General features: G+C 51.4%; 9 protein-coding genes across 10 annotated transcripts; 5 read left to right on the forward strand and 4 right to left on the reverse strand.

The window, feature by feature from the left end:
• Nucleotides 1-74: 74 nt before the first annotated feature.
• On the reverse strand, nt 75-2,764 carry AA0111_g12782 (hypothetical protein; the record flags this gene model as incomplete). Its single annotated transcript, XM_028646805.1, has 1 exon — nt 75-2,764. A coding segment is annotated over one exon (2,690 nt), but the record flags the coding sequence as incomplete, so codon positions are not given.
• Nucleotides 2,765-3,197: 433 nt separating this feature from the next.
• AA0111_g12783 (tRNA (adenine(58)-N(1))-methyltransferase non-catalytic subunit) lies at nt 3,198-5,091 on the forward strand (the record flags this gene model as incomplete). Its single annotated transcript, XM_028646806.1, has 2 exons — nt 3,198-3,283; nt 3,363-5,091. 2 exons carry the CDS (start codon nt 3,198-3,200, stop codon nt 5,089-5,091), a joined length of 1,815 nt encoding a protein of 604 aa, XP_028499612.1.
• Nucleotides 5,092-5,431: 340 nt separating this feature from the next.
• Nucleotides 5,432-6,762, reverse strand: AA0111_g12784 (hypothetical protein; the record flags this gene model as incomplete). 2 transcript variants are annotated; one of them, XM_028646807.1, is made up of 5 exons in its annotated part: nt 5,432-5,791; nt 5,936-6,055; nt 6,115-6,178; nt 6,238-6,534; nt 6,584-6,762. In XM_028646807.1, the coding sequence occupies 5 exons, from the start codon at nt 6,760-6,762 to the stop codon at nt 5,432-5,434; spliced, it is 1,020 nt and encodes a 339-aa protein (XP_028499605.1). The 2 variants fall into 2 exon arrangements, with proteins under 2 accessions (XP_028499605.1, XP_028499606.1); XM_028646808.1 differs by having other exon boundaries at nt 6,584-6,591.
• Nucleotides 6,763-8,552: 1,790 nt separating this feature from the next.
• AA0111_g12785 (hypothetical protein) lies at nt 8,553-9,248 on the forward strand (the record flags this gene model as incomplete). The annotated part of the gene is made up of 1 exon (XM_028646809.1): nt 8,553-9,248. One exon carries the CDS (start codon nt 8,553-8,555, stop codon nt 9,246-9,248), a length of 696 nt encoding a protein of 231 aa, XP_028499604.1.
• A 2,118-nt stretch (nt 9,249-11,366) lies between these two features.
• Nucleotides 11,367-13,416, forward strand: AA0111_g12786 (putative beta-glucosidase I; the record flags this gene model as incomplete). The annotated part of the gene is made up of 2 exons (XM_028646810.1): nt 11,367-11,476; nt 11,580-13,416. The coding sequence occupies 2 exons, from the start codon at nt 11,367-11,369 to the stop codon at nt 13,414-13,416; spliced, it is 1,947 nt and encodes a 648-aa protein (XP_028499613.1).
• Nucleotides 13,417-13,502: 86 nt separating this feature from the next.
• On the reverse strand, nt 13,503-14,595 carry AA0111_g12787 (hypothetical protein; the record flags this gene model as incomplete). The annotated part of the gene is made up of 4 exons (XM_028646811.1): nt 13,503-13,904; nt 13,958-13,983; nt 14,295-14,422; nt 14,474-14,595. The coding sequence occupies 4 exons, from the start codon at nt 14,593-14,595 to the stop codon at nt 13,503-13,505; spliced, it is 678 nt and encodes a 225-aa protein (XP_028499610.1).
• An 896-nt stretch (nt 14,596-15,491) lies between these two features.
• AA0111_g12788 (hypothetical protein) lies at nt 15,492-17,014 on the reverse strand (the record flags this gene model as incomplete). Its single annotated transcript, XM_028646812.1, has 5 exons — nt 15,492-15,942; nt 16,011-16,158; nt 16,220-16,337; nt 16,396-16,622; nt 16,678-17,014. The coding sequence occupies 5 exons, from the start codon at nt 17,012-17,014 to the stop codon at nt 15,492-15,494; spliced, it is 1,281 nt and encodes a 426-aa protein (XP_028499611.1).
• A 776-nt stretch (nt 17,015-17,790) lies between these two features.
• On the forward strand, nt 17,791-18,999 carry AA0111_g12789 (hypothetical protein; the record flags this gene model as incomplete). Its single annotated transcript, XM_028646813.1, has 1 exon — nt 17,791-18,999. The coding sequence occupies one exon, from the start codon at nt 17,791-17,793 to the stop codon at nt 18,997-18,999; it is 1,209 nt and encodes a 402-aa protein (XP_028499609.1).
• A 2,593-nt stretch (nt 19,000-21,592) lies between these two features.
• Nucleotides 21,593-22,607, forward strand: AA0111_g12790 (hypothetical protein; the record flags this gene model as incomplete). Its single annotated transcript, XM_028646815.1, has 2 exons — nt 21,593-22,319; nt 22,375-22,607. 2 exons carry the CDS (start codon nt 21,593-21,595, stop codon nt 22,605-22,607), a joined length of 960 nt encoding a protein of 319 aa, XP_028499608.1.
• Between the last annotated feature and the right edge of the window lie 243 nt (nt 22,608-22,850).

Consider the following 22,850-nt stretch of genomic DNA (forward strand, 5'->3'; position numbering starts at 1 on the left):
CCCACCCCCCACACTTTCCAATCGCCCGCCACAACTCGAGTGAAAGCGCCGTCGAATTCTACATAACAACGCACTTATCCCTATCCTCGCCCTGCTGTTGCCCCTGACCCTGCTGTCCCTGCGAGTGTCTCCTACCACCACCTCCTCTCCCACCCATCCGACCTCCAGCAGGCATGTAACTAGAATGATGCCGGCCACCACTACCGGGCGGTGGACCACCAGTAGTCGACTGGTACGCACTACCCCCCTGTCCCGGTACCGGTGCAGCAGGATTGGCTGGATGTCCCGCTGGCGGATTGTACTGGGGAGTTTGAACAGCTTCTTCGTACAAGGGCGGAGGAGCAGGTTCGCCTGCAGGTCTGTGTCCTGTAATGTTGTTGTTTCGGCGTGGAGGTATAACTGGATTTCCTTGATTTCGAGGTGGCTGTGGAGGCGCATTGTCGCGGTTCCTTTGTTCCGTTTCGCGTCGTTGGCGATCTTCTTCTTCTTCCTGCAGTTGGAGTGCGAGGGCGAGATCATGGTCTTCTTGCTCTGCTCTGGTGAGAGCTTCCGGAGATGTGGCGTCGGGGTCTTGTGGGACGCTGGATTGTTGGTTGTTGCCGCGACGTCCTTGTACGGTAGTCCAGCCTTGTCCATTGTCGTAGTCGTGCGGCTGCTGTTCCTGAGCTACTGCTCCGGTGTTGCCCGTACTGTTATCCACGCTCCGGAAGTCTCCAGAGAAGAGCTGACTGCCCTGACCGTTCACATCCGTCAGACTCTCCCACACAATCTCATCATGTGTCGAGTACCCCTGATCCGTAACCAGGGTAACCAGCTCGCCGTTCCGCGGATTCTTACACAGTGTGGAGAAATGGTCATTTCGGAACAAGATAGCGACTTGGCCTGGCTGAAGATTGTCACGGATGACTCTCAAACCATGGTCCGTCAGCTGCGTCGGCCACCTCATCAAAAACTCCTTGATAGCATGAATATCCGTGAACATCTGCTGCTCATCCTCATTCAGACTCTCACCAGCACCCAACTTCGCATTCAACTCCTCCTCCTGGAACTGCACAAACTGGCTAGTCTCATAACTGGGTGCAACGCGGTTGAATGCAGCGTAAGCGTCACTCCCAGCTTCTGGTAGCCATCCATGCATCAAAGGTATGTTGAAGGTGCGGTATAGTTTCATGTCCTGTGTGTTTTCGAATGCGCCAGCTCGATTCGTGAGCGTGGCGTGGTTGTCACTCGGGATGTTCGAGTCCGGGACGAACATAGGGTTGACGTTGAGACCGGTGTGGAGAGCGAGGAGGAACTTGTATAGCTCGCTCACGTCGGGCAAGGCTTGCGCAGCGTCACCTCGTCGGCCAGACATGAGCTCGTCAAAGACGGCATCGAGAAGTAATCCTAAGCTGACCGTCTCGCGTGTGCGGAGTGTTTCGACGAGAGCGGTGTCGAGTCTGGCGGGGGTAGAGAGGACCAGCGCATTGACGAGAGCAAGCAAAGGACATGGACCGTTGAGGTTCTGCGTCAGAATGGGCGAAACACGCATGTCCTCGGTATTGTTGTCGAGCCAACGGATGTGCTTGATTTGGTAGTGTTCTTTCCGCTGCCTCTCCATCCGAGTGTTTGGCGACTCTGGGCCTGGCGCAGCTGTAGAGCTCGCACTTGTATCAATGGGCCTGGGTGGCATGGCAGGCGTCATATCTTCATGTGATCTACGTGGTGGCAGAGCTGGCGGAGGTTCTTCCAGGGTGGTTCGCGTCTCGTCCGGCGTGTAGTGTGGTGGAGGAGGTGTGGAATCTATGACATGCGTATTCTCAGGAACGATGGGCGCTGGCGCAGTGTGCGAGCTCGTAGGATGAACGGCTGCATCACCTGTTGGACCTGGCGCAGTGTACGAACTTGTATCCGAGAAACCTGCTGGAGGCGGCGGCGCTGTCCATGCTACAGTCTCAGCACGACCATCGTGCGAGATGGGCTCCCATGGATTTGTATCGAAAGACGCCTCTGGATGTTCCGAACGAGGCGTGGGCGAGTTCACCGCAATCACGGGCGGCTCTTCTACAGGCTTCGACTGAGCAGACGGAGGATGATCATCTAGTCCTAGGTTCTTCATTTCATGGGAAGGTGTACTTGGCGTTTGGAACGCCGGCAGCTCTACAGGTGCCTCATACTTGTGTGCCTGGCTCGGCGCATCACCCCAGATGGCGTCGCTGCTCTCATCGCCCCACCCGCTTTGCCCAGTTGTCTGCATCTTCAGATATGGGTTGTTCGTCTTCAGCGGGATGGATCCGTTTGATTGCTCGGACACGGTGCTACCATTGTATGAGGCCGCACTGGCACCGGTGGGCATGGGTGAAATGTTCTCCTGCGAGCGCTTGATGGGTATTCCGGCTGGTGGCCCTGGCTTCAAGGCATCTGGAAGGTCGCCGCTGATGTGTGCGGTCGAGGGGACGGGAGGCCTCTTGCCTGCAGCCGGCTTCAACGCGGCAGGCACGTCGTTGTGGTTGACATCTTCAAAGTCGTCGTCGGACTGGTTCCACTCGTCTTCGCTAAAGTCGGAGTCGCTGTTGTGTTTGTCGTCAGGCAGACGGGTCTCTTCTGGCGTCTTGATGTTGAAGGCTGGCGACTTGCTTGTACCGGGTGGGTCGGCGGCACGGTCTGGAGATACGGGAAACGCAGGCGGATGCTCGTCGGAAGGTGTTGTGGGGTACGGGGGTATCGCTTTGGAGAGCGGCGCTGGCACGACGTCGTCGGGGTCATTGGACTTTCGAAGCACCATGTTTGGTGGTGCTGGCGCAAGCTCGATGCAGTCTATGTGGTGAAGCTTACACGGTAGTTGGCGCAGCGCGGGCTGCGAGGGTTGTAGAAGACGCGGTTGAAGGGGAATTGATAGCAGAGTAGGGCTTCTGGGGAAGAAGCAATGCAGGCGACGTAGTAGACCCGAGTAGCATACGCGGCCAGGGTATTGGATATGCGGAAGTCGCGTACAAGCGGAAGATGACGTACGGTGTGGCTGGGGCCTGTGGCTGTGCTTGAAACGTGGCGTTGCGGCTCGGAATTATTCCTTGCAACAAATTCACTAGCTCAACTCACCTCGCGATTTGCGCCAACCCAGCAACCTTGGGACTCTAGTGTCAAGAGATCCATAACGACATACACAGTCGTTGTCGCACATGGTATAGTGAGACTTGGCAGCCGCGATCAAGTTCGCCATGCATTCCTGCGTCCGCCCAAACACGCACGTCGCCTTGCGACTGCCCTCCGGCCTTTTCAAGATAGTCGAGATCACACCGAATACGTACGTCGCATAGCTGGCGTGAGCCCCCTACATACTCCTTCGTATGCCCACCTTGCAGCTCCTTCTGACCGCCTCCCAGTAACATCAATCTTGGGAAATTCGGCACCTTCAACTCGAACCTGCTCCTCGGCCGGCCATACTACCTCACCTACGAACTCCTCGACAAGGACGATGGCAAGTCCAAGACGGAGCTGCGCGTCGTACCCGCCTCCGAACTCCATGCTGAAGCTCTAGGCGAAGACCATGCGCCAGCTGCCGAGACTGGCGATGAGAATGCCGAGGGCGCTGCCGGTTTCGACATTGTCGGGGAAGATGGGCAGGTCATAATGCGGAACAACCGCCTGACTGTTGATGATGCGTCGCGTCAGGCGCTGTCCATGGCTGAGATTGAGGAGCTGAAGAAAGCGGGCACAGGTTCCGGCAAGGACATCATCGCCAAGATCATGGCCTCCCACAATGCGATTGACGAGAAGACGAGCTTCTCGCTCGCCAAGTACACACTGAGGAAGTCGAAGAAGTACATGAAGCGCTTTACGGCGCTGCCCATGGATATCGGGCTGCTTACAGAATATGTGCTGGAGAAGGAGGCATACAAGATTATGGAGCTGAGGGAAGATCTACTGGGCTTGATCAACAGCTGGGCGAACGTACACTCGGGAGCCACCAACCAGATTCTCACAGGAGAAGACGGTGTCAGCCAGATAGGAGGAGGGAGATGGCTCGTAGTAGACGATACAGGAGGTCTCGTTACAGCAGCACTCGCAGAGAAGATGGGCATCCTCTACCCCGAAGAAGACGAGGACTCGGAAGACGAGGCCGAAGATGTCGAGATGAATGGTACGGCAGCGACAGAGACAGCGACGAACGACGCCCCAGAAGCAAAGGACACAGATACCGCCATGCCTGACGCCGACCCTTCAGATCCTCCTGCGCGCCCCCGAAAACCCCCCCGCCCACACATCCCCCAAATGTCCGCGCAAACCAATACTCTCACCGTTCTCCACCCGAACAACCAACCGAACCTTTCCTACCTCAAATACTTTGGCTACGACTACGGCGCCCCAACCCCCGAGCACCCACTCTACAAACACCTGAAGTCCATATCCTGGCTCGCGCTCCTCCACCCAGAAGACGACCCCACATACGACGAGCCCGAGGTAATGTCTGAAGAGGTGTTGGCTGGCATGAAGAGTACGAAACGGGGCACGTATTACAAGAAGAGGAGGAGGTGGGAGAGGGTAAAGGGCGTCGTAGATGAGACTAGACGGGGTGGCTTTGATGGGCTAGTCGTAGCTACGGCCATGGACGCAAAGACTGTACTCAAGGAACTTGTCCCTTTGGTTAGGGGAGGAGGCAGGGTCGTTGTATACAACAACAACGTCGAACCCCTCGTCGAACTCTGCGACCTCTACTCCAAGGAACGGAGGGCGGCGTACATAGCACGCGAATTTGGACCGCCGCCAACTACGACACAGACCAACGGAAACAAGAATCGCAGGGGAGAAGAGCATGTCGATACAACTGCTAGTACACCGGAAGGTGGCAATAACGAAGAAGAAGAAGACTTCCCGGTTAATCCTACCCTGCTGCTTGCGCCCTCGCTGCAGACGGCACGTGCGAGACAGTGGCAGGTTCTTCCAGGCAGGACGCATCCTATGATGACGAGTAAGGGTGGAGCGGAGGGATACTTGTTCACTGCTACAAGAGTGTTACCGGTGGAGGGCAGAGTGGAGGCTCGAGGACATCATGGGAAGAAGAAGAGGAAGATCGAGTTGGAAGAAGGGGGCGGGGATGGTACGGTGGTGTAGATGCGAAAGATGGCATATGGGTGTGTAATGGAGAATATTATTGTGATAGATATAAAGAGCTTGAATTTGCCGTGGACCACGGGAAATACGTTCAAGCTTTGAGGCAGTGCTTGTGTGGTCATGCAATTTGATGTCAGCTCTTCGACGAGTATTAGAAGAGTAAGTATAGTTGTCGGGATTGACCTGTCTCAAAAAAGAAAACCAAGCTGGTGTTGTAACCATGCCTACATTCAAATGGTGACAATATCGAAGCCTTTTAGACACTACTCATTTCTTTTCTGCCACATGTGTCGCTGTAGAAGCGGATGCAATGATAACATACGCCTTAAGTGTTCGCACATCAAACGCCCATCGTATCTAGAAACCTAGAAAGCTGCAGCCTAGCTCTCCCACTATCCTCTGCCCACGCTTTTCCAAGATTATTTCCAATCAATTCAGCGTTCCTCCGCTTCCTCTCGCCCACAGCTGTAAAAGCTGCTGCCAAAACGTCTCCAACTTCCTTTTCCCAAGCATCCATGTCAGGTAGAACATCCTGGGTTCTGGCTGCCTTGACGGGACAGTAGTTCGCTCGCATCTGTGTGAATTCAAAGCCAGCGTCCATAGTATGTGCCATGTGGGCAATATTGAGAGGCTGGTCAATGGCAAAGGGCCAACCGATCCTGAGACAGGTGAATATGCGGGACGGGTCGATGGGGTCTTGCTATACACACATTGGGACCCCTTGGGTAAGCGCTTCCATGACGCCATTTGCTCCTCCGTGCGTTATGAACCATCCGCACGCCTGAAAGCTTAGTAGAGTTTTCATTCAGGTAGCGCATGACACGAATCGTATCTGTAGACATACCTCGTGGGATAGCACGGTTTGTTGCGGCACAAATGGCAGAATGAGTGCTTCGTCATTAGCAAGGTATCTGTCTTTCAGCTTGGAGATGGTTTGCGCATCCGCATGTGCATGTGCCAGTAGCTAGATGGGGTTTTAGACAAACGTTATCCCCAAGATATCCATCGCATCGGTACACTTACAAAGGGATATTTACGGGCCACCATGGCGTCTAGAAGGATTTCGAGGTGATCAAGAGAGGATGGCCTGGGGCATGGTCAATTTTGCCTTGCAACTTTCAAGTTGCTGGTCAAAAGTAGACGTACCAGTGCTCTGTGCCAAAGCTGATGTAGAAGACACTATGCCTTCCATGAGATAGCATACAGCGATCCAAGAAACGTGTGACGACGATACCAGAGCCATCCGGACATGTATTGATTTCAACTTCAATAGCTTTGGCGGAGAAGGTAGTAGTGCCCGGAGTAAGTGGTAACATGGGACCAAGATGGAACGTTTGCCGACCTCGTTCACATGCAATCCAATCCGAGATGGCGCCGAGACATTCTACACTGTCATATTCCGGAGCACAGGCTGTCAAAAGGCCGTCGGCTCTCTGTGCAAACCTGGTCTGTTAGCGAACGGCGTACAAATTCTATTACCCGTGGTACGTACTGTGTCATGGTGGTTTTAGCAATCTGGATCTTGATTGCTTTGTCACCAACGTCTTGGGGATTCAGATCGTGGCATGTCATTGGAAGCATGCCTGGGATGAGTACGTCCTTGTCGCAGTCATGCGTGTTTTGCTTCATGAACTCTGCATTTTTGGTCTGGGATTCCGTTGGGCCACACATGTACATGAAGCCTCCTGAAAATGCCATCATCCATTGGAAAATGGGTGGAGGTGAAGGTTCGGATCGGATGATTTCGAGCCATGATAGTTGGAATCCCTTTATTCAGGACATTCAGTGGAATATAAAAACTTTGAAACTGTGTGTAAACCTACATCAAGTATTACAGCTGACGGTGGTACGACTGCCTCAACATGTTCCAATGTATAGCTACACGTGGTGACTTCACTTTTCATAAGAGCTGTCCAGACAAGCTTGAAGGAGCGGTCTGTATCTCCATTATCTGCGGTGTCGGTCGACAAACCAAGGACTCTGAGCTAAGATGAGTACAGGACGTGAATGAAGACGATACGTAATAGGCGTTGCTGCGCCGTGACGCGACATACCTGACTTTGCTGGAAACATTCACTCCTTCAACACCTGCGCACCTGGAAACCTCTTGGGCCACTCTTTGCACAACATTACCCGAGCTGGACACTAGGATCGTAATATGAATGGCTCTAGAATGCGCTATTCGAGCAGAGAGTATGCACATGGAGCGGAGGTGGCCTAAGTGGTTCATAAGATCAGTACAATTCGCAATTCGCACGTCTGCACTTACTCCAGTTCGCCTTGCACGAAAGTACGATATGAGATTGAGCCATGTAGCTGACTCAACTTACACAGCCAGTGCAAATCTCTTCTACTTTCTGATATATGGATGAGTAGATGGAGTTTGATAAAGATGTGGCAATGAAGTTCACGCGTGGTGATGCTGGATAGTTCAGTTTCCACCAATATGCTACAGCTAGCCAGTGTTGATGAATATTACGTATGCACTGCTAACGCGTTTTCCACTATGCCCGAATTGGACACCGCTCGTTGATAAGTATGTCTATAGATATGATTCAATGTCATGTTGTAGTCTTTCATTCTCGCACCAAATCGCCCAGCCTTTCTCCGCTGTTGGTTCATGATGGTAGTGCCTGAAACTAGGCCTTCTTTACAGGTTGCTATCTGGTAAGCTCATCAATGGACGACTCCTAGCACCCGATGCTCACAGATATATCTTAGTGGGGGTGGCATAGCGGGGATGACTGCTGCCGCGTTCCTAGCAAAATGCCCAAATATCGACGTCTATTTGTTCGAGAGCAAATCTGAGATCCGTGCCATTGGCGCAGGGGTCGCAGTGTGGAAAAGATTCTGGGACATGCTTGGAGAATACACGAATTTTGATGCAGAGTGCACCTCTAGAGGGCTTAAATGTCTTCCATGGTCAGAAGGCAAGTCTTGCAGCAAACGCATTAGAGAATTTGGAATTTACAATCGCTCGACATCTATTGAAAACTAATCTCTTTCTAGTCAGTGGTCCGGTCCTCCGAAAATCCGATAGATATCCAAGGGGAGAAGATTTCTGTCAAGTGCCACATGGACCCCGAGTTATCCCTCGAGATGGCCTCCTTGATATCCTCCACACCCATGTTGACGCTGGACGATGCCAAATCAAAACGAACAAAAAATTGAGATCCTACATCCAAAACAAGTCGGGAAAGGTCACCCTGTCCTTCGAAGATAACACTCAGTTCGAAACCGATGTGCTTATCGGAGCCGATGGAGTCCATTCACGGGTACGACAGCACATGTTTTTGGGGGACCACATCCTATCTGCACCTCAATTCAGCGGTCAGTTTGCATACAGGATGAGTTGTTCACGAGCCGAGGTCGAGAAGAGGTGTCCCAACAGCATAGCATTACGCGGCTTCAGAATTGTAAGGCGCCATCCCAATTGTGACAGTGTCTGGAACTAACGACGCATGTCACGCCTGCAGTGGTGTGGAGCAGGACGACATGTTACCTCGAACATTGTCAGGGACGAGATCCAACTAACGGCTTACGACAACGTATTCGCTGCCGATGGTGTCCCACCCCTGTTCGACGGCCCGTGGGTTGCCGAGATCCCGGCGTCGCAGATCGCTGAGCGTTATGCCGGGTGGGAGCGAGACCTCACCGATTTGCTGCACATTCCAAAGGTTGCATCGCGATGGGCAGTCCACGTCGTAGCCCCACTCCCAGCATTCGCGATGGAGAGAGTTTGTCTGATCGGTGACGCTGCGCATGCCATGACACCACACCAAGGTCTTGGTGGGGGCCAAGGCATCGAGGATGCATATATCCTAGCTCGATTGCTGGAAGATCCGAGGACGACGGTGTCCGCCTTGCCGCATGCGCTAAAGGTTTACGACGCCATCCGGCGGCCAGCCTCTCAAATGGTGTCGCGGCAGTCGCTGGCCAACGGACTGACGTATGGGTTCTTCGGTACGCAAGTCCGCGACTCATCCCTGAGTGAGATAGGTGGAGAATTGATTGCAAGCTGCCGCTGGCTGCTGGACGAAAGAGGCGCAGAAAAAGAATGGGTGAAGGCGGAATCTGCATTTGGTGCTGCACTAAAGCATTGTGGTGACGATCTCGCTTTCCCCGGCGCGCTATCCTACACTGGGGTATCAAAGTAGTACGATGGGGTGTCATCATAATCAAACATGCGCTGTGACAATCTCGCCCACTTTCTAAAACTTTTCATGCACCCTCAGGACCAGATAGTGAGTTTTAGATTCAACAAAGCAGTCTTCTTAGCACGCTCAAGGTAGTCCATAGTTATATGCGTCCTTCTCCGCGAAAAGCAGTCTATGCCGTAAAGGATCTTTCACCTACCCAACCCTTTTTCGCACTTCCTAATTAAACTGTCACGATAGTACCGGGATAAAGAAGGCAGGCTTTCCTTCGATAAACCTCCCAGACGGGTCACCACCATGAGTACCAATCAAATTCAGCGTATCATCGTACCAGATCGGGAACGAGCATGCCAAGTCCCAAGTGCAGAAACTGTCGGCGCTGCAGTATCGATTCTCCAAAGGGACGGCATCGTGGTGTTGGAAGACGTTGTGGACAAGTCTGCCGTAGCAAAGTTAAACTCCATCATGGCCGAGAGATCTGAACAACTGGCCAACGAACCATCGACCCATTTCAATCAAGGAAAACCTACCCGTAACATCTCACAAAGGCCGCCGGCTTCTCCGGACCTTATGTTCCAGTCTATTTGGGCGAACCCTTTCGCAGCCAGCATCAGCGCCGCAATTCTGGGACCGAGTCCGCGAGTAGTTTACGCGAATGGAAACACAGCACTTTCTTCAACTGAACGGCAAACTGTTCATGCAGATTTAGACCATGAACACCTCCGGTTTCCATTTGCATTGGTAGCAAATTACTATCTTGTCGACACAGGTCCTCTAAACGGCGGCACAGAAGTATGGATTGGGAGCCACAGAGACACCAGCATGGCTGATCACGTTGAGTCGCGCGAGTCGCAAGGGGGCCTATCAACGATCAAGCCAGAACTTGTCAGCAAACGGCGTGAGATACTTCCGCCTGTGCAGATCTCGGTAAAAGCAGGAGATCTAGTACTTCGAGACCTAAGGTTGTGGCACGCAGGAATGCCGAATCGGACGAATGTGCCCCGAGTTATGCTTGCATTTGGTATATTTCCTTGGTGGTATCAAGCGTCTTTGAAGATAGCACTTCCTGTTACCGCTCAGCCATTGGTGCAGCGGTGGACGAAAGAAACAGGGCTAGAATTTGTGGTGGAGTGGCAAGAGAACTATGTGCCAACTTCAAAATTCTTCGTGACCGCGGCCTCGGCGAATAAGCACTTAGTATATGGGTAGAACAAGCCATGGGCAGGGTAGGGGGGTCGCTTAGATAGCATGCAATGTGACTACATGCATGATTTATGTGATTAAAACAGACTAGGTTTAGAGCTTGGCAGAATCGATGCAGAAGATCGCGCTATAGAGATCCCAGTAGAAAGATTACCTCATTGATTAGAAACCTAGCGCAGAAGCCTACTAAACCTCGCTTGCATGAGTCTACTACTTACATTATAGAGTGTGCATGGCTTTGAACACGAAGAAGTATCACCATCATTCTCTCATCGTGCTGAAACAACCAATTCAATGGCTGATATTGACGTGGAAGAGATCCTTTCTCGACTCTCTGTCGCCGAGAAATGCGATATAACAGCTGGTGAGTTATCTTCGCTTCTACTAGTCCCTTCATGTCAAACTTACCAGGCTGCAGGACTTGATTTCGCACACACCGTACCTATCCCACGTCTAGGGATTCCTTCCCTAAGAACAAGTGACGGCCCGAACACAGTGCGCGGTACACGTTTCTTCAACTCAACACCAACAATATGTCTGCCAACTGGGCCAGCATTGGCAGCCTCATGGAACAGAGAACTACTTCGTGAGGTAGGAGGATTGTTAGCCGATGAATGTATCGCAAAAGGAACGCATGTGCTCTTAGCACCTTGCGTGAATATTCCGCGGTCTCCACTTGCAGGACGAGGGCATGAAGCGCTTGGAGAGGATCCTCTCCTTGCGGGAACCCTCGCAGGATACATGTGCATCGGAATCCAAGAAAAAGGGATAGTGGCTACACCAAAACACTTTTTGTGCTCCGACCAAGAACAGGGGTGTTTTAGCATGAACTGCATGGTCACTGAGCGCGCGTTAAGAGAGATATATCTCATGGCTTTTATGTTGACAATTAAGATTGGTGATCCTGGCGCAATCATGGCGGCGTACAACAAGATCAACGGACTTCACATCACAGAAGACAAGAGAATCTTACATGACATCTTGAGAAAAGAATGGGGCTTTCGTGGCCTGGTCATGAGCGATTGGTTAGTGAACTACCCCAGTTCCTCATTTCGAGCCTAGACCCATCAAAAATTGTCTTTCGAAAGATCTTTGGAAGATGAGCAAAACTAACTTTCTAATGCGTAGGCACGGCTTGTATGCAACTACAGCTCCTATCCAAGCAGGCCTGGATCTCGAGATGCCCGGACCTAGCCAATGGAGGGGAAAGAACCTGCTACACTCACTGTTGGCTAATCGTCTAAGCGCTCATGATCTCGATAATTGCGTGCGACGCATTCTCAACATGATCAAAGAAGCCGCTAGCTCCAACATACCGGAACAGGCACCGGAGAAGCCTTTGAATCGTGAGAAAGATCGCAAACTACTTCGTCGGGCCGCAACTGAGTCGATAGTACTCATGAAAAATGACGAAAGCATACTTCCCCTGAATCCCGACAAGGCGATTGCTGTGATAGGCCCGAATGCTGCCATTGCAGCATACCGAGGTGGGCGTATCGCTCATCTTCGACCTTACTACGCGGTGACCCCTCTGCAGGCTATTAGTGAGAGAAGCAATGGAAGCGTTCAGTTTTCCCGAGGAATTTACAATCATAAAGAAAGGCCTCTTCTGGGCCACCAACTCCTGACAAGTCACGGCAAGCCTGGATTCGACATGTACATCTACAACGAGCCGCCGACCGTTGCAGACCGCACTCCAGTCGATCATTATGAGTTCCTTAACTCTTGCGGTTACTTCTTCAACTATGAAAACATGAATCGTATTGATGGCGAAAACTGGCACGTGGATATTTCGGGTCGCCTTGTAGCGACTGACACGGGACCCTACGACTTTGGCGTTAGCGTACAAGGCACCGCAAACTTGTATCTAGACGGAAAGCTCGTGGTAGACAACACAAAAGACCAGCAATTCGGCGAAGGCTTCTTCCGAGCGGGCACGGTGGAGAAGATAGGCACTGTTCACCTGACCAAAGGAGAGTCATATCACGTGCTAGTCCACTGGGCCGGAGCACACACTTCGGAACTCATCAAGAACTCTCCATTGACATTTCATCCCGGCGGTTTACGTCTTGGCGGATGTTATCAAATGGACGTTGCTGCCTCCATTCGCGCAGCTGCTGAGCTAGCGTCACAGGTCGATCAAGTCGTTATTCTTGCAGGTCTAATGGGGGACTGGGAGAATGAGGGCGCAGATAGACCTGACATCGAACTTCCACAGCACACCGACGATCTCATCACTAGTGTGCTCGATGCGAACCCTAATGCAGTCGTCTGCATTAGTTCAGGAAGCCCTGTGACGATGCCATGGGCTAGTCGCACTAAGGCTCTACTGCATGTATGGTATGGAGGCAACGAGACGGGAACAGCGATCAGTGATGTTTTGTACGGCGATGCTAATCCATCAGGAAAACTACCACTATCTTTTCCTGTCTGTTTGCGCGATAATCCGACGTATCTGTGCAGCCAAGCGGAGAGAAAACGTATACTATATGCGGAGGACGTTTACGTAGGCTATCGATACTACGACACCCTGGAAAAACCCGTACTCTTTCCATTCGGTCATGGGTTATCCTACACCGAGTTCCGCCTCTCGAAACTTCGACTTGAAGTACATGGCTCACAGGAGAAAGCAATAATCACAGCGCGAGTCCAGATTGAAAACGTTGGCAACTTTGACGGCGCAGAAGTGGTGCAAGTATATGTCGAGCCGCAGAAATCCAGTGTTGGCCGCCCGGTGAAAGAGCTGAAAGGGTTCGAAAAAACACACGTTCTCAAGCTTTCCTCCACTACCACCCTTGCAATAAACATGGAGTTGAAATATGCGTTGGGATTCTGGGACGAAGCAGAAGGTCGCTGGGTATGTGAGAAAGGAAACTACAATGTTCTCGTGGGAACAAGCAGCAGAGGAACGTTTCTACGAGAAGTGTATTCCCTCGAAGAAACGTTTTGGTGGCAAGGTTTGTAGATGCATTAGTAGATAGACTCCCAGACACTTGCGACTGGAGGACGGATTAAGATTTTGAACTCGGAGTACAAATGACTACATCGAACTCATTCCTCGTGACTATCGCGACGTCCCTTGATCTTCTCATCAACATCCATTGGTGGCGGCAGCCTCTCATTTATACCCGCAAGGGTACCTTTGATCGTCTCCAAAGCAGTTTGATGACCTTTGACCACGTCTACAAAATCTGCAGTGGCTAGTAACAGGTTGAAATGCTGTATCCACGAATCCTCTTCTGCGGAAATCTTGAAGGATACGGTCATCAAAGGCTTTCCGTGTCGATGTTTCACATCAACAAGTCGATTGACGGCTTCAAGGAACCTCGGGTCGTCGCGTTGACCGAACTTCCGAGCAGGAAGACCTAGCGAGAGGCGAAGGTCTCCCGGGCCTAGCATGAGGCAATCTACGCCATGTGTGGCTGCGATAGCGTCTGCATTCTCCATTGCGAGCTATTCCAAATCAGTAAGCAGCATGGCTGTAGCTTCTCACAATGATCACGCACCTGGCTCTCGATCTGGCATATGACAGCTATGTGACTATCAGCCACTCTATCATGTGTCAGCCCTTGTGGAGCTGTATCCGTAATTCCAGAGACTAATGCGCATGGCGATAGAGACCTGTCTCCACCAGAGGTCGCGTATCGACACTTGGAAACAGCTTCGGCGGCTTGCTCGGCGGTGTCAATATGTGGGAAGATGATTCCTGCTGCACCTACAACGGAGACGACGATCCGATGATTAGCTTCTACTATAGAATACCGATGTGGGATTGGAAAGTCGGTCTGCGTATACGCATGTCCCATGGCGGATATGCAGCCGAGACGGCATATGTATACATACCTGCGTCAAGGGCGTGCGTTAGCAGATCCGAGTGTGCAGACGGGACCCGCACAACGGCGACTGTCCTGCCTTCGCTACAGAAGTTGATGGTCTGTATGATGCGGACTAAGTTCTCGCTATCGATAGGACTTGATTTTGGGTTAGACATGAGCGAGCGTTGCCTGGTGTTATTTACTTACGTATGCAATGCGTCGACCATGACAAAATCCATCCCCAAGACAGCGATAGTTCGGGCGACCATGGTATGCGGGAAAGCCATAATTGATCCAAAGAGATAAGAGGGTGCTTTGAAGGGGTCCATGGTCTTCCGGATGGCATGTGCCAAGTTGGAAGGTTGAAAGAGTGATGTTGCTCGAAAGTGTTGCATTGCGTTAGCTCTTCGTCGCAACTCCGGAGGTCGAATGATGTGTTGAAATGGGGGATTGTATGCAATATATCTCTTGAAGGTTTAGACAGCGCGCCTCTTGCTTACGAGTCGCGTGATACGGTGAGTGCAGTTAGTGTTTTATAATAGGAGTGGATTGATAGATCCTCGCGCAGAGTAACTCAATACGAACAGCCACGTCAAAATCAAAATAATAATACACGTTTTACTGCCAAAACGACTCTGGTTGTAGTGTGCTATATCCACATCGAGCCTGCATTGTCGTGTGCCACCACTAGCATGTTGCGCCGACATGATACCTTCTACTGCAACATTGCTTCTTTCAATGAGCACCGATAACCATTGAGGCCTGTCTTTATCATGATTGTTTGATAATCCTTGCCCTGGAAAGTTCCTTGATGATTGCAGACAAAGATGCATCTTGACAGGCATGCTGGAAAACCACGTTGCCTGTTTGTGATGCGCTGAAACAAATTCGGAAATAACATGATCATGTAGATATCATGTAGGTCAGCATTGTCGATATGGTACAAATCCAAGACAACGGATATCGTACAAGGGATCTCGACGACCAAAATGGTTAGCGTATATGTGGGAGAACCAGGTACTTGAGTTAACTTTGGGTTCAGCGGCAGCTAGCTATTATGGGGAAATGGGCTTTGTGGCTTAGCGCAGGGTCCACACCATAACTACTAACCCTAGTCTCGAAAAGAATAAGCGCAAATTGCGAATTATACAAGTTTCTTGTAGAGACCACTTAGCCCAAGCACATACATGCAACCATCAGCCAAGATTTCCAAAGTTTTATTAATTTATTCCAAAAGCAAGGTGTGAAGGGCTTTTCGCAGCGCATCCATCTCATCCTTCGTACCCACCGTAATCCTCACACAGCCTCTACAACCAGCTTGCGCCCCAACATATCGGATTGAAATACCGTGCCGATCTCGGAGTTGCTGCGTCAGCTGCTTAGCTCGTATATCGTCTCGTTCTTCCCCAACAAGAATTGGAATCAGCACAAAGTTTGCAGCTTGGCCTCCAATTGTAGCGCCAATGCCATTGGAGGCAAGTAAAGGATCCGCGAGCATTTTAACCAGACATTCTCGTTGAGTCATGACCTGCTGCTGCAGTGCGATCGCACAAGCCTGTCCCTCTTTTGAGAGCGCTCGTTCGGCAAGATCCAAGACTACACTTGACAGCTTGTATGGCATTTGCACCTTTGAGAAAAGCTCTATGATGGCCGGATGCGCAATGGCCATACCGACCCTGAATAACTCTTAGAACTGTATCAAGGTGGTAAATGGAGATTGGCAATAATCAGACTTTTGACCTACCTAATTCCAGCGAGTCCATGAGATTTGCTCAAAGATTGCACAACGATTAGATTGTTGTACCTTGGCAAGAGCTGAACAGCCGAGGCCTTCTCTGCGATTGGTGCAAAATCTATGTAGGCTTCGTCAATTACGACGATGCCTTTGAAAGCTAATCATCATATCGTTTCAGCGCGTGTCAAGGTGGGAACTAGGAGCTGCTTTCAACTAACCTTCGAGGTCTAGTATGCGCTGTATCTGATCCACTGGAATCAACGTGCCTGTGGGATTTCCGGGTGATGCTAGCAACAGAACCTTGATACGGTCGTCCTCCGACAGTGCGGTGCAGATCTGTAATAGAGACGGTCAGTCCTGCAGATCATGTGGTTTACCGTGATGTTTGACAAACCTGCTCCACTGGGATGCGAAACGTCCCATCTTGAGCTATATCCTGCATGCACTCCTCCACTTCGACACCTTGAAGGGTTGCGCAAACCTTGTACAGATCAAACGTGGGAGGTGAGAGCAGGATCTTGTCTTGACCAGGGGTGCATGTCATTCGTATAATGACATCGATGACGTCTGAAGCACCAGATCCAAGACCAACTTGGTCCGGGGCTAACGGTGAATGGTAAGCTAGTGAACTCTGTGTGACCGATAATTAGAAAAAGGAAAAGAAAGCAGAGCCTACATTCTAAGCCTCGCCACTGCGCGACCTGCCGACGCAGGGAGGCCTGAGATGCCGACGGATATCGATGCAGATTCTTTAGACCGATGGGTTCCTGGGGTGTACCATGGTTGGGCGCACTCAGGATGCAAGGCTCATACCTTGGCACGGGTACCAGACACGAACCAGCGGAATTCTCGTTGGCATCGAGGCAGATAGATGAACGTGCTTTCTCGTGGTCCGATGTGGTCGTTTGGTATTTTGGGAAAGCAATCACATTCGGCCTAATGCTGAAGTGTAAGGAAAAGTGGCTAGGAAGCAGTGTACCCGGCATGATGTGTTGGATGTCGTGGGACACCATGTTGCTTCCCTGACCCCAATTTTATACACCGGCTACACAATGAAAAGATTGCTATACCAAAAACATCAGCATCCCACGTTGAGATGTGGAGCCGGAAGAGCGGTCAGTGCAGGTATCGAAGACACGGGTCACACATATCCAGTAGGTTCGATACACTTTCTATGCAGAAGATGTGTGTGGTAGATGGACCCCTGGCATTGTGGTGAGACGGTCTCGTTACTGTTTAATCTCAAAAGTCTTAAGCTACTGGATAATTTGCTCTCGATTGAAGGAATCAATTTTCCCTAATGGCCGTTTGCTATCATCCAGGTCTTGTGCGTCCCCATGCCACAATGAATTGTACCACTATCTCCGCCCATTGTCGCAGAGCAGCAGTAGATCACAGGACGCGACATGCTTAGAATATACTGGCCAACACAGTAGCGTGACTTGGAAAGAAGTAGACGGATCATGCAGTTGGACATGGCAAGGGTTGCGATCATCTTGCGCTGGATCGAATATGCGGTTCAAGGTGGTTGCGCTGCAGGAAGTGTAGACGGCTCGGTTCGGCTGAGATATAAATTTGCCATGGCGCGTCTCTCAACATGGTTATGTCTCCTAGTCCATCCCATAACGAAGAAGAGCCAGCGTCTTTGGTTCAGACAGCCCTGAGATTTTGCTGTGGTGCAGCCGCCCGTTCATACCGCCGTCGTAACACCTTCTTTTTTTTCCCTTTTTTTTCTTCTTCTTCCTCCCTCATCTTGCATGTGTCTCTCGAGCAGTGACGAGATCAGACGATGCCCGATTGCGACGCGCGTTATGGTGATGGTGAGTCTGAGAAGGCGCGGCTCACATGGGCTTCCCTTCTTAGCCCGCATCTGATACACGCTCTGCGAACGAGCGGATCGTACGCTCAAGACAACATCGAAGCCCACGAGACATTCTTCAGGAACCATGTCTGCGGCTGGCTAGGTCGAGAGCCGTCGTCGTTGCCGCTGCGTCCCGCATATCCATCGGCGCTGACGTGCGACGCTACACCATTGGAATTAAGCTACAGCTGGAACGGCAGGACGTCGGTCGCAGTCCGCTATGTGGTCGACTTGATTCCGATAAATGGGACCCCGACTCGTTCGGCGTCCCTTGCTGCTGCACTGGAAACGATCAATGGGCTGCGTCGGATTGCGTTGGCCGAAAATTATCACGTCGAAATGCTGCCAGATGTGTGGGTGGCTGTGACGGCGCGCCTCGCCTACTGGGAGCACACCGTTCACCCACTGCCATCTGCCGACCTAGCACCGTCCACAACCTCCTCGTGCGAGCTATGCAGCCCTTCATCCACCTTTGTCGGCTTTGACTTGACTCGTTCCGGCGCGCGCGGCAAGTTATACTGGCTGCTGCCTGCCTGTCTCTCCTCCCAAGGCCTACTAGACCTCCTGGACGACGTCTTCACCCTATTGCCAACAGACATCCACGCCCACTGGCGTCAGGTGCGCCACTACCTGGCTTCGCAAGCCTCCAGCGTGCTGCGGCCTCGCATGCTCTGCATCGACGCGACACGCTACCCAGCTCCCCGCATTAAGCTATACAGCCGCTGTTATTTTGATTCGCATACTTCTTTTGCGGCTATAGAGCCCCACCTCACTATGGATGGGGCCGTGCCGCTGCCGCCGCGTAGCCATTACGCCACCCTGTGGGCACACATACAGACCAAGTACCGGCTAGACCCGCATCCGCAATCGCGCTACTGCATGGTCGTGTATGACATTCTGCCATCGCAACTTAGGAGCAAGCTCTACTGGTTCGCCCACCAAATGCCCTGCCGCGATGGCGCTATCGTCAAACATGTCTTGGCCGATTTTGCACAGCCTACTGCCCTCCTTCGCAGCCAAGTCGAGACTGGTCACATGTCTGACAACACGACTTTTATCAGAGAGATCGGCGTGGCTCACCAAGGAGATTCTTTCGATATTGCCACTTATGTTAGTCCTGCTTTGTTTTCTGCTTAGCTAGCTATCAGTCTGATCATCTTTACTGTGTCTTCCTCATGATTTGCAAAAGCCATGATATCGTTTGTTTCGTTTGTGTTGCGAGAGGTGTGAGTGGCTCGTCGCCTGTGAGTCGCTGCGCATGAGAGGATGACCACTCGATGAACACCAGAGAAGATTGCGAATCAACGGTAAAACGTAAAAGAAAAAAAAATCGTTTTCGCTATCTCCACCTGTCCGTGCCGTGCCGTGCCGCCCATGCTATGAAGCAGCTAGTTACCCGATCCCCTTACCCCTCCATACCTTGCTTCATACGAAGCCCCAGCGTAAGCCTCCATTGCTGTCTATCCTTCATTCAGCTACCCGAGTCTGTTCATCTGCATTTCTAATCCCCTTACTCAACCAGCTTGTCACGTGCCTTGTCAACACTGCTACCACGACAAAGAGTCCCACAGATACCCAGAACGGAAGGTAAATCCATCTGCCCCCCTCCTGAAAGCCGGCCGTCATTAGCCCCGCGAACATGGGGCCACTTACAATACCAGCCATCCGATCTGCCACGTTGAGTCCCGTGTAGAGCATCGTAACCTGCGCCCTTGGAATTGACCTAGTCATGCTTGACTGCAATGCGCCGGTCATGCCCCACCCCATCATGTAGATGAGTACAGCGCATACGAAGACCACCACTCGCGTTCCCTCCACTCCGCTCAGGCATGACATGGCAGCGGTCAACATTCCCACCAACGTGAGCCATTGACAAACATTGACCAGACCGATCTCGAGCCTCGCGCTGGCGATACCTGCTTTTTGCAGCCCGTGAAACGCCCATGAGAATCCAACCAGCGTCGCAGCTGCCACCAAACGCTGACCAGCCACAAAGTAATTTGTATGTGCGAGCGTCCATCCAAAGCTACGGCTGCTCCACTGTTGCACAATGCTATTCACGCCGTGTCCCAGCTCATTTAGAAAAACAATGGCCAGTGTCATGGCCGTCGCGGGTTCGCGAAACAGTTCTGAGGTTCGCCAGACGGCCCTAGTCATTGGTGTCCACATCCTTAGCCGCATAGGCGACCCATTGCGCTCTTTCGTCCTAGCGCTGACGCCTGCGAGTAGAAGATCGGTGGTCTCGTCAGAAGCGTCATCTGACAACTTGAGCCGCCGCGTGTGGTCTTGGGGGTCGGCAATCCAACAAAGCACAGGGATGGCCAGGCAATACATCGTTACGCCGGTCAGTGCAGGTGCCCATAGATATTCCTGCATGAGGCGTGCCCCGACCATTTGACCGATGGCATTGACGATGAGACGTGAGGCATTGAGTAGAAAAAGCACTTTGCTCCTGCATGTGTTCGTTAGCAAAAACTGCGTTGTATGATCCGTTGTGGGCGTGATACAGGTGTGTTGCGGGTAGGCTCTCAGCGATCAAGGCATTAGCAATGCTCAACAGAACACTGTCCCCACCACCAAAGAGACGCCACAGGGACTGGCACAGAATGAGCCTAATGTTGAAGATCTGGTGATAGTAGCCTGCATCATGGATGTGTCAGCTCGCCATCCGATCATTGATGGAGACCGGTGACTGTCGTGATGACCTACAGATGCATATGGTGTACATGGAGGCGGTGACTGTACCAACAATGTTGGCTGCTAAGATGCGACGTCGGCTGAATCTTGCGCAAAGCGACGCGTAAGGGAATGCGGTCATAATTTCTAATCTCTGTCAGTTCTCGCTTTGAGTGATCAGTACGAAAGAATGATGAATCGTAGTGTTACCAATGATTGATGACATGGCCACGTTGTATGCATTTATCATAGCCAAGTCTCTTTGTATGGCGATCGCTTTGCAGTCTTCTTCGCTCAAGTCGTCCGAGAGCAGGGATCCAGGAGAAAGCTGCAGGTAATAGGAACGACACAAGTCCAGTTCTACGATACGCAGAAAAGGCGCCTTGAATAGAGCTTGTGCTAAAGACTCGATAACTAACAAGAGGCAGCATGCCAAAGCAGTCTGGTGTTTTGAGACATACATGGTGCGGAAAGATGCTGGAAGTGGAGTGACGCTACCGATGCGCATCGCTTTCTGAGGCCTCTTTAACTGAACAGCCGAGCCGACACCGCATCCATGTATCAAGGATATTTTGGTTCTCTCTTTCGACCCTCAAAGATTTTGCGCGTGACACTGAACACTGGGTGTGATCATTTCTCCTATCACTGATTTGTTTTTTTTCCTTCTCCCACCGCCTCTTGATCTTTAGGATTCGCAGGCTCCACCGCTTCTTAGTCTTTAGGATTCACAGGTATGAGGGACGACCACCCAAGGGTACTCATCGTTGGAGCCGGCATAGCTGGACTTGCCCTTGCGCAGGGACTGAAGAAGGCATGTAATACCTTTAACACTTCAATATTGCTCTACGATTTCTAATGAAACAGTTAGAAAGGGATCTCGTTTCTTGTTTTCGAAAGAGACGAATCCTCATCCAGTCGCGCTCAAGGATGGGCTCTCACTATCCACTTCAGTCTGCCACTATTGCGGGACTTCCTTCCTAGCGAACTTGCGAATCGCCTACACACAACCCGGATAGATCAAACAGCGGGACACGACCAGAGTCATTCAACATTCATGAATCTCGAGACTTGCACTCCCAAGTGGTCTATACCCCCGACGTACGGCGATCGCATGCGAGTTGTTCGAGGACGACTCCGTGACATGCTCATGGAAGGAATTGAGGAACGAATCATATGGGGCAAGAAGCTATCGTCGTTCGAGGTTGAGCAGAATGGCGTTAAGGTACAATTCAATGATGGAAGTTGTTATAGTGGAGATCTTCTCGTGGGAGTCGACGGCTGTCATTCGACCGTGCGCTCACTCCAGTACGGGGCGCCGCTTTCTCAACCTACGCCTATCCCGGCATGCTTTCTTGGTACCGAGGCACTGGCCAATGAGTCTCAGATGAAACCGCTCCTTGCGCTGGACAAAACCCTCTTCCAAGGATGTCATCCGTCAAGCCCTGCATGGATGTGGTTCTCCGTCATGGAACGCCCGAACCCTAATGTTTCCGATATGGTGGACCCTGTATGGCGTGTTCAAATATGTCTCTCGTGGCTTTCCCCTACCGGACACGCGGATATTCCTAAGACAGATGGCGGGCGCATTGACTTGATGAGGCAGAAATCGACGGATTTCCATCCCACGTTCAAGAAAATCTTCCATGAGATTCTGTCTGATAGTCACGGACCAGTCATTAACGTTCCGTTGGAGTTTTGGTGGCTGCCACGTGTAGAGTCGCTCGGCAAATCCAAGGGGCGAGTCACGTTGGCAGGCGATGCAGCGCATACCATGCCTCTATGTTCGTATCACCTATTTGTTTTGCTGGTTTCTCCGGGATATGCTAACATGTGCAGATCGCGGAGAGGGTTTCAACCACGCCCTGATGGATGTTAACAATCTCCTTAGTGCAATCGATGCTATCCTTTCGAATGAGGCAGATAGAGAGCGCATCGTTCACGAGTATGAGGAAGAGGTTCGCGCGCGTGGTCAAAGATCTGCATTGATGTGCCGGGATGCTTGTCTCGAAGTACATCAGTTTGATAAGCTTGGGGCTCACTCTGTTGTTCGTCAAAAAGCCTTCACTTAGTACGGAGGCCTTCAGCAAGTGAAAATTGTGACACTTGGGGGGTTTTTGGGGGGAGTGGGGGTGGGTATTGTTCCATTCGTTAGTGTTCCTTTTGGTTTTTGGTTGTTTATGGCTCGTACCAAAGACTGTGTTGTTTGTTTGGGCTTTTTCTTTCTAGGTAGGACATAGTCACTCTTTCTGTCCACCGCTTTTCCCCAACTTCAAACGGCATCGGGCACTCTACACTATTTATTTCTCAAAATC

This window comes from Alternaria arborescens (genome assembly GCF_004154835.1).
Source record: "Alternaria arborescens strain FERA 675 chromosome Unknown contig_107, whole genome shotgun sequence".
NCBI classification, from domain to species: domain Eukaryota; kingdom Fungi; phylum Ascomycota; class Dothideomycetes; order Pleosporales; family Pleosporaceae; genus Alternaria; species Alternaria arborescens.